Source organism: Ochotona curzoniae, unplaced genomic scaffold (assembly GCF_017591425.1).
Source record: "Ochotona curzoniae isolate NIBS_2020 unplaced genomic scaffold, NIBS_Ocur_1.0 scaffold_3208, whole genome shotgun sequence".
NCBI lineage: Eukaryota > Metazoa > Chordata > Mammalia > Lagomorpha > Ochotonidae > Ochotona > Ochotona curzoniae.
Genome location: NW_024467106.1, coordinates 61,754,242 through 61,764,554, shown reverse-complemented (window position 1 = coordinate 61,764,554; position 10,313 = coordinate 61,754,242). Strand labels below are relative to the sequence as shown.

The window sequence follows — 10,313 nt, the reverse complement described above, 5'->3', positions numbered from 1 at the left end:
AGGCATAGCATCGGCCGTTGCGCTCATCGGACGGAAGATCTTCCTCTCTGTCTCTCCTCCTCTCTGTATATCCGCCTTTCCAATGAAAAGATAATAAAAATAAATCTTTAAAAAAAAAAAAAAAGAAATCTCTGGCCAGATATGCTGTAATAATCAGAAACAAAAGTTTAGGCAGACATAAGCATACTAAGCATAAAGAAGAGAGGAAAGCAATTAGGACCTTCACTCAACCCTCAGTCGGCTCCTTCTTCATGGCCTGTTATGGTGTCTGCAGTAGTATCGGCAGAGCCAGCCCTCCATGTGCCCCCATCTGTGAACCAGGTAAGGGTCGGTGGGAAGGATCCCTCGTGCATATAGGATGGGTGGGGCATTAGTTCTTCCAAGATGTTTATGCATGAGTGGGAGGGTTAGGGTTCCAGCCTAAGTGGGCAGGGGAGGTAAGGTGAAGGGGTTAAAGGGAGGACAGCTCTGAAAGGGTTAATGTGGGGTCCTCTCTAGTTAAACCTGGAGAGACTGCGCAATGCGGGTAGAGTTTGGAGAACCTTTCAGGTAAGTAACTCAGAGAGATGGTGGGCGGATAGGATAGTAAGTGGGGAGCCAAAGGTGAGTTTTTTGGATTCCTGGATCAGCGGTGCTGCAGCTGCCAGGGTGCGAAGGCAAGGGGCCCATCCTAAGTCAGTGGGTCTAATTTCTTAGGCAGGTAAGCTACTGGGGCAAAGGAGGGTCCAAGCTGGTGCTCTCTGGTTCCTATAGCAAAGCCTGACCTCTCGATAACATAGTAGGAAGGACCAGATAAGGTCGGGTAAATGGAGTGCTGGGGCCTTAGCAACAGCTGGCTGGAGTTTCTGAGAAGGGGCCTCTACCCGGCTAGTTAAGAGAGGCTCAGAGAGCGAAACCCTCCATCATACAGAGGATGAGCTAGTAGGGAAGAATTGGGAATCCATGAGCAAAGGAAGCCTGTCATTCCCAAGAAGGAAAGGCTCTGGTCTTCTGTGATGGATGGGGGATAGAGATAAAATCAGGTGTTTCCTATCTAGGGTAATGGACTTCTGGGGTGGGGGGTGAGGAGGAGTCCCAAGGCCAGCTGGACTTGAGGGTGAAACTCCATAGCCCCAGCCAGCTAGGGAATGTAGCAGGAGGGAAGTAGCACTTCTACCATGTTGCAGCAATGGGGCTGCAAAGGAAATTGTCAGGAGCCGTGTACTATAGCCACACTGAAGCCATATCAGGAGCCGTGTACTGTAGCCACACTGAAGCCATTTTGAATATAGAACTGTGGGCCAGTGGAAAATCCCCGGCTGGCTAGATGCTTGGGAAAGAAGTTATGAAACTAATCACACTTAGCTTCAATTGTTTCTAGCAAGTGTTTCAGAATGTGATTTATGCTGTACCTGCCGACATCTTATTATTGATTACCTATGCTATTGTGGATATGCTGGTTACTATGGTTGATATGGTGGCTGCTCAAGAACAATCGGTCTGGAGACCATGGCTTGCGTCCCAGTTTCTCCTTTCCTCCCTGAGCCTTAGTTACTGAAGAATATAAAAACCCTCAATTAAAATCAATAAACTGACAGCTTGATCAGACATCCTGTCTTGCTGTCCATTCTTCATGTCTCTTGTCCCCCATTCTCTCCTAGGTGGTTGCGACCCCCGTTGACGGTCCTGCTGGACGGGACAGGAAATGATCCTTTGAATGAGCACTGGATGAGTCTGGATTAAGGGAAGGTGAGGGGAACAGGTTCCTGGCCAGGGCTTGGCCAAAAATAAGGGGGGAGTCCCAGAAACCCTGTGGGAACACATTCCAGGTTAATTGGGTGGAAAAATGGGAACCTGGGTCTATCTACATAAAAGCAAAGAGGTCTTGGGTTTGGGGGTGTAGTGATATAATAAAGCAGGTGCCCTTGAGGTCTGGGACTGAAAAATGGGTAGTGTTGAGGGGATGATAGACAATAGAGTATTCAGGTTGGGAACAACAAGACGTAAGGAAACAGCAGTTGAGCTAATAATTCAAAGATCCTGAACTAGTCTGTAAGTTTTATTAGGTTTTTTTTACTGCTAAGATAGGAGTGTTGTAGGGGGAATATTTTAGGGGGGCGTAAAAGGCCCTTTTTTAAAAACATTATTATTATAAAGTCAGATATACAGAGAGGAGAGAGAGAGAAAGATCTTCCATCCCATGATTCACTCCCCAAGCAGCCGCAACAGCCCGAGCTGTGCCAATCCAAAGCCAGGAGCTTAGGAGCTTCCTCCAGGTCTCCCACACAGGTGCAGGGTCCCAAAGCTTTGGCCTGTCCTCGACTGCTTTCCCAGGCCACAGATAGGGATCTAGATGGGAAGGGGCTGCTGGGATTAGAACCGGCACCCATATGGGATCCCAGGTGTGTTCAAGGCGAGGACCTTAGCTACAAGGCTACCATGCCAGGCCCAAGACTGTTTTAAAAAATGAGGCTCTGGTAGTGTGGCACAGCACGTTAAGCCATCATGTGCAACTCTGCAATGTCAGCATAGTGTATGCAAACTATTTGGTGTCTGGCTGCTCTGTTTCCAGTCTAACTCCTGCTCATGTGTCTGTGCAAGTAACGGGCAGTCTTCGTCTTGGTCTGTGTCGGTAGCTGACTTTCAAGTAAATAGATAAAAATCTTTTTTTTTTTAAGAGTTATTTTTATTGGAAAGGCAGATACATAGAGGGGAGATAGAAAGATCTTCCATTTACACTCCCCAAGTGGCCACAACAGCCAGAGCTGAGCAGGTATGAAGCCAGGAGCTTAGGAGCCTCTTCCAGGTCTCACACAGGTGCAGGATCCCAAAGCTTTGGGCCATCTTCTGCTGTTTTTTTCAGGCCACAAGCAGGGAGCTTGATCGGCAGTGGAGCAGCTGGGATACAAACTGGCAGCCATATGGGATCATGGCACATGTGAGGTAAGGATTTAGGCACTAGACTATTGCTCTGGGCCCTACAAAGTCTTTTGCTCATGGTGCTAATCCAGGTGGGACAGTGCTGTGGTAGAGTGGGTGAAGCTGCCACTAGAGTTTAACCACCCATCACTACTTTGTACCAACCCTTCAACTTTAGTCTTGCAGGCAACTAGTGCTAACAATATTAAGCTATACATATGTCGTCTGGTGCTCTGCTACTCATTTTATAAATGGGCTGTCCTAAGTACTCCAAGTTTTTCCCACCTACCTGCCGCCCAGTTCTTCGGATTCTACGCACTGTTTCCCATTCTCATCAATTCTGTAGATTTGTGCTTGAGTTGCATCTTTTTGGCACGGTGAGTGTGGCTGACGGGCTCAAGCTGCTGTGCTTTTAGATCCGTGGCATCTGTGTCAAAGCTTGGGTAGTCTGGGTTGTGTGCAGATACTGCATCAACAAGGCAGTGACACAAAACCACCTGTTTTTCACCTGATTATGAACTCTACTAAATGAAACCCTGGCCTGGAGGTTCTTCATCGGTAACTCCTTGCTTCTGTACTAAAAGCCAAATGTTTTCTAACCTGTTTTCCTTCCTTTTCTTTTACCACAATTGTCAGTCTGTAACACGAAGATGCTCTTCGTATGCCTGCTCCCTCTCCCCTAATATCCTTTATCTATGTGCCTCCAATGAATTCTTCAAAGTCTGTTTTTCAAAGATTACAAATTATACTGCGGGAGAATGGATTACTTCCAACACATCTTTATTTGATAGCGTTTTATTAGCCTGATTTACTGAGACAAAATATTCCATCAAATTACCCAGGAAAATCCAGGCAGCAGAAATATAGAACATGTTCATTTCTTCAAGAGGTCTCAGATAAGTTTGTAAGGCCATACCATGCCATCTAAGTCACTTCTGCCATCTGGACTTAAGAACTCAAGTATAGAAATAAACTTTGTGTTGCTGAGGTAACTTGAAAACCTGCTCCAATTTGACTGCATAGGTGTTTATGGAAACGCGCGAACACTACTGTGTGTTCTCAAGTCACTTGATCAATCGTTCGAGCCATTTAAATTTTAGATCCACAGCAGCATTATGTATGAACCTGAAGGGAGACATCATCAGGCTCCGTTTGTTCACGTACGTGGACTTGGATGTAAATCCATGGGCGGGTGATGGATTGAAGTTTATAAAAGGTGACCGAGACACAGTAATCCACTGTTAGAAATCTGCCGTTGTTGGTAATACGGAAACGTAAACAGTCTTCGTGTTCAGACTCTTTATAGGGATGTCTTCCGTAATTTCTAGAACGAAGAAAAAAAATGTAAAAATAAACATTCTTTTAGATAGTATACTTCATTTCTTAAAAAAACAATTATTTTTATCTGAAAGGCAGATTTACAAAGAAAAAGAGAGAGAGAGATCTTCCAGTGTCCCAGGGTATTGACTGAAATCCCAGATGCTCTGCTTTTTAAAGACCAGTTCTTTCTAATGTGCCTGGGAAAGCAACAGAGGATGGCAAAAAATACTTTGGGCCCCTGAACACACATGAGAGACCCAGATGAAGCTCCTGGCTCCTGGCTTTGTCCTGGTCCAAGTCCAGCCATTGTGGCCACATGGGGAGTGAACAAGCAGCAGAAAGATCTCTGGTCTTTGCCACTCTGCCTTGCTTTTTCTTTTTCTTTCTTTTTTTTTTTTTTAAGTTGGAAAGTCAGATATACAGAGAGAAGGAGAGATAGAGATGAAGATCTTTCACCCACTGATTCACTCCCCAAGTGAGCGCAACAGCCGGTGCTGCGCCGATCTGAAGCCAGGAGCCAGGAGCTTCCTCCGGGTCTCCCACAGGGGTGCAGGGTCCCAAGGCTTTGGGCCATCCTCGATTGCTTTCCCAGGCCACAAGCAGGGAGCTGGATGGGAAGTGGAGCTGCCAGGATTAGAACCGACACCCATATGGGATCCCAGGTGTGTTCAAGGCGAGGAAGGAAGGAAAACAGGTTAGAAAACATTTGGCTTTTAGTACAGAAGCAAGGAGTTACCAATGAAGAATCTCCAGGCCAGGGTTTCATTTAGTAGAGTTCATAATCAGGTGAAAAACAGCTGGTTTTGTGCCACTGCCTTGCTGATGCAGTATCTGCACACAACCCAGACTCTACCCAAGCCTTTTGCTTTACAATGTTAGTAAATATAGAAATGGGGGGTAAGTTATGTTAAATGAACCTGAGATAGACAGAAATTATTTTAATGTGTCCAGTGTAAATTAACAGGTACAAAGTGTCAGAATTTATTTTGGCAGGGGACAAGAAATGTTCATTATACAAGAAAAGCACCAGATAAAGTTAGTTCAAGAAGAGCAACACTTTAGGCTAGTAATGTAAGTGAAAGTACGAGGAGTTTGAGTAGACCATGGAATATCTGTTCTTTAGATTCACTCCACCTCTGCCACCTGGGAAACCCGGCTGAATCCTGGCTGAGCCCTGTGGACACTTGGAGTTCTCTCTCAGCTTGGGAACCTCTATAGCCCCGGGGCTGGTGCAGTGCTGCTGGGCCTGTGTGGTTGCTGAATTCTTTGCAGTTGGAGTTAGAAGATCTAAGTCCACTATGGGAGACTCCAGGGGGGGCGTGCCTACCAGTGGGTACTATCCAGGCCATTCCCTCTGTCTACGGGAAGGGTCAACATGCAGTGTTAACTCGAAGAATGCAAGATATTAAGCAGGGCCAAAGATGAAACCTTGTGAGATTCCACAAAAACAACTGGTTAAAACATACTACATCACAAACATAAAATAAAATAAAATAAAATAAAATAAAATAAAATAAAATAAAACAATAAAATAAAATAAAATAAAGAAAAATATTTGCCTACTGTGGGGCATTTCATTTCTACCTAAAGGTTAATATAAAAATAATCAGCTTTCTCAAAAATAAACATAGCTCTAGTCCTAGCAGATTTATATTACCTCCTGAATAGATAATTACAAAATTTGGAGACCCAGACAGTCTAGTGGAACAGACAAGGCAGCAAAGATTTTGTAAGGTTTTAAATACTTCATGGCTCTTCCACTTTACCAAGATACTAACATAGTATGAAAGTATGAAAGGCAATTCAATCAAAATAAGGTTATGGGGACTAAATGGGAAACTAGACTAAGTCACTTAACCTCTCACCCACTTCACTCTTGCCTACCTAAGCCCAGAGCACAAGGAACGCAGCTAGCAGCCTGGTCGGTGAGTCACACACAGCACTGTAAGCACATAAGTCACACACGATTCTACCCTCATCAGCTTCAATTATGATCCATCACTGTACAAAACAAGTGAGAAGGTGATATTTTTTCTCTTTCTTGGTCCAACAAACAGCACTCTGTGCAATGGATGTGAAGGCTAAGAAAAGAGGTCAAGAATATTTCTGAAGTTTCACATAAAACTTCAAAATAGAAATTACATTTAGGGCCCGGCGGCGTGGCCTAGCGGTTAAAGTCCTCTCCTTGAACGTGCCAGGATCCCGTATGGTTCTAATCCCGACAGCTCCACTTCCCATCCAGCTCCCTGCTTGTGTCCTGGGAAAGCAGGTGAGGATGGCCCAAAGTCTTGGGACCCTGCACCCATGTGGGAGACCCGGAAGAAGTCCCTGGCTCCTGGCTTTGGATCGGCATAGCACCAGCTGTTGCGCTCACTTGGGGAGTGAATCATCAGATGGAAGATCTTCCTCTCTGTCTCTCCTCCTCTCTACATATCTGACTTTCCAATAAATAAATAAATCTTAAAAAAAAGAAACTACATTTAGTTTTTACTACCATAACACGATGGAAAAGCCGAGTGAGTTGGGACTGAAAACCCCTTGCTGTATAGTCAGATTCTTAGATAGATAATTGAAAAAACAGATAAAGACCAAAGGAACAAGAAAAAGGATCTAGCTGTGGGCCAAGCTCAAGCTCCTGATGCCTTAGAGGAAGGGGAGCCGTGAGGGCTGCAAGCAGAAGAACGTGAGACAAGAAACACTCCTTGGAAGCAGCATGCTGGTGAGCCATGGTGAGGGGCAGGCCGAAGGCGATGAGGTGCATTTAAAGCCGTGGGGCCCTCAGTGTACCCCAAGAACACTCTGGCAGGCAGGAGGCCCACATTTGACCATGTAGACCGCCTGTGTAAGCATTTGGATGCTGGGAAGCTGGGATCTCTCGGGGCCAGGTTGTGGCTGGAGAAGGTGCTTATCAAGGGCAATGGCACGCATCATACATTGCCAAGGGCAATGGCGTGCATCATACATACAACAGAGAAATGCTCAGGAGCTCTGTGCCATTTTTATTTTCTGAGTGTCTTCTGAAAGCAAGTAACGGGCGGCCATAGGGGTAGACTTTAGGATCAGGAAATGGACTGGCAATGCCCTGCCCCACGTGCTGGCGACTAGTCACCGGTCCTTAGCAAGCCACTGACATGCGGTTAGTCCAGATGGAGATGAACCCCTCATTGTGAGGCCAGCAGCATGGCTCAACAGGCTAATCCTGCACCTTCAAGCGCCAGCATCCCACATGGGCTCCAGTTCGTGTCCCTGTCGTGCCACTCTCGATGGGTAAGATGGGTATAAATGAGTAAGAGAAGCAGAAACATGGAAACCCAAACAGTATAAAAGAAAGGAAGTATCCTTTAGTAAAAAAAAAAAAAAAAAGTATGCTAAGGCAGATTATCGTGAAATTGCAGAAAGACACAAAGGGAAAATCCACCTGAAGGCAGAGGAAAGACACCTTGCCTGCAGTGGAACAAGGGTAAGATAAATCAGCCCAAATCTCCCATAATGGAATGACACGTAAGGTGAAAGAGGAAAAGATGAAGAAAAAAATGTGAAGAGAGATGAGGAAACAAATTGTCAGTAAACACCAGTTTCTGCAAATCACCGGGCTCCTGGTTCCTGAATCACTACAGGTGGAATATGTCACCCGGTGATCTTGCTCTTCAGAGTGACGCTCAATGTGAAAACACATATGAACATGGTGCTTTATAAACTGCTAGCATGCATTTCAAATAACACTCTGAGAATGTCCTTAGATTTCCAAAGGAATCATCCTATTAATTGTTATGGATACATTATGGTTGACTTCGGGGCAAAATAAAGAAGAAAGAAAAAAAATAACAGTGCCATTAATAGCTCTCAGGCATGCTACCAAATTGTGAGAAAAGATTCCCCACCCCACCCCCCAAAAAACAAACCAAACCAAAACAAATAAACAAAACCGTATGGTTCCATAATCCCCTTACCCTGTGTTTGAGTCTCATTGAGAAACAGCTTCAGCTTCCTGCTCCGCAGGCCAAACACTTTGGCTGCTTCATGAAGAAGACCTTGGTGGGAGAGTCCATTCTGGCCGAGAGGGTTTTCCAGGAGCAGAGTCCCCACTGTGCCCATTAAGCACTCTACAGAAGAAAGAACAAAGTGCTTTCATTCAGACAATTCACCCTCTAAAAGAGTTCTAAAGTTTTCCAAAGAGGAGTGCAGGAGGCCTTGGGCCAGCAGAGGAGGGATGTGACAACTGAGTTATAGTTCATGCAGAAACATGAACTATAAGCATTTCAGAGCAGACAAGGGAAGGGCTGGTGTTGTAGCACGGGGGATGCGGGCATCCTGTCAGAGAGCTGGTTTGGGTCCCAGATGCTCTGGCTTCTAACACGGGTTCAGGCCAGTGAACCTCCCATTAAGGTTGGAGCCCAGGTGGGAGTTCCAGGCTGCTCTTCATCCTCGCCCGCCATGGATGTTCTGTCACACGCATGTGAAGAATGAACCAGCAGGTGGAAGATCCTTCTCTCTGTTCATTGCTACCTTTCACACACAGAAATGCATGAATCCTTAAAAAAAAAAAAAAAGGAGGCGGGGAAGAAGCAGCAGAGGCTGCAGCAAAGGGAACAGGGAAAATGAGAAATTAAGTCACACAGGCCTAGCAGCTAGGTGAACAGACAATCAGGACATAGCCAAGTGAAGAGGCTCCAGATTTCACTAAATATTAGTAAAATGAGGATCCTAAACGCTAACGAAAAACTAAACACCAACTGATTAAGACATGGAAGAATATACATTTGCAGAGCATTAATAAAAAGGTTAAAACTGGGCCCAGCACAGTAGCCTAGCGGCTAAAGTCCTCGTCTTGAATGTGCCAGGATCCTGTATGGGCACCGGTTCTAATCCCGGCAACTCCAATTCCCATCCAGCTCCCTGCCTGTGGCCTGGGAAAGAAGTGGAGGACGGACCAAAGCTTTGGGACCCTGCACCCGCGTGGGAGACCTGGAAGAGCTCCTGCCTTTGGATTGGTGCAGCACCAGCCGTTGCGCTCACTTGGGGAGTGAATCAGTGGATGGAAGATATTTCTCTCTGTCTCTCCTCCTCTGTGTATATATATATATACACACCTGACTTTGCAATAAAAATAAATCTTTAAAAAAAAGTTAAAACTACAAATTACACTTTTCTTTCACTTAATTTTCATTTACATGTAATTTTTTTTTTTAATTGCAAAGTCAAATACAGAGGAGGAGAGACAGAGAGGAAGATCTTCCATCGAATCTTTCACTCCCCAAGGGACTGCAACAGCCAGAGCTGCACCAATCTGAAGCCAGGAGCCAGAAGCTCTTCCGGGTCTCCCACGTGAGTACAGGGTCCCAAGGCTTTGGGCCGTCCTTGACTGCTTTCCCAGGCCTCAAGCAGGGAGTTGGAAAGGAAGCAGAGCTGCTGGGATTAGAATTGGTGTCCATATGGGATCCCAGAGCATTCAAGGCAAGGACTTTAGCCGCTAGGCCACCACTCCGGACCTCATAATTTTTATCCAATTTATTTCACTTGCTTTTAAAAGATTTTCTTTACTTGAAAGGCAGAGTTACAAAGAGTGGGAGAGAGAAAGGAAGACAGAGATATCTTCAACGTACTGGTCCGCTCCCCAAATGGTGACAATGGCTGGGACTGGGCCAGGCTGAAGCTAGGAGCCTGATGCTCCGTCTGAGTCTTGCATGTGGGTATAGGGCCACACGACTTCAGTCATCTTCAACTGCTTTGCCAGGTGCATTAGCAGATAGAAAGTGGAGCAGCCACGAGTGGAACTGACCTTCGTACGGGATGCCAGTGTCATAGGCAGCAGCTTAACACATGTCACAATGCCAGTCCTAAATCATGTCATCGCCTGAATGGTTGATTGAAAGGCTTATTTACAGACGCAAAGGGAGTCAGAAAGATGGGAGATAAGAACTGAGTTCCTGGCTCTGAGCTGCAGCCTGGCCCAACCTGGCTGATGTGGGCACATGTGGACTACACAGCGGAAGGAAGATCTCTCTCTCTCTCTGTGTCATTCTTTTTTTTTAAAAAAAAGTATTTATTTGAAAGGCAGAATGACTGAGAACTGAGAGAGAGAGAGACAGAGTGAG

The 10,313-nt window shown here is 45.6% G+C and overlaps 1 protein-coding gene across 1 annotated transcript in view; it reads right to left on the bottom strand.

The window, feature by feature from the left end:
* Positions 1 to 3,679: 3,679 nt before the first annotated feature.
* The window catches only part of IARS1 (isoleucyl-tRNA synthetase 1), a 72,506-nt gene continuing 65,872 nt past the window's right edge, over positions 3,680 to 10,313 (bottom strand). The window contains exons 33-34 of the mRNA XM_040963627.1: positions 8,169 to 8,321; positions 3,680 to 4,222 (exon numbers count right to left, since the gene is read on the bottom strand). Of these exons, the coding sequence (XP_040819561.1) occupies positions 4,140 to 4,222; positions 8,169 to 8,321 (236 nt within the window). The 3' untranslated portion in view covers positions 3,680 to 4,139. The remainder of the gene's footprint in view (positions 4,223 to 8,168; positions 8,322 to 10,313) is intronic.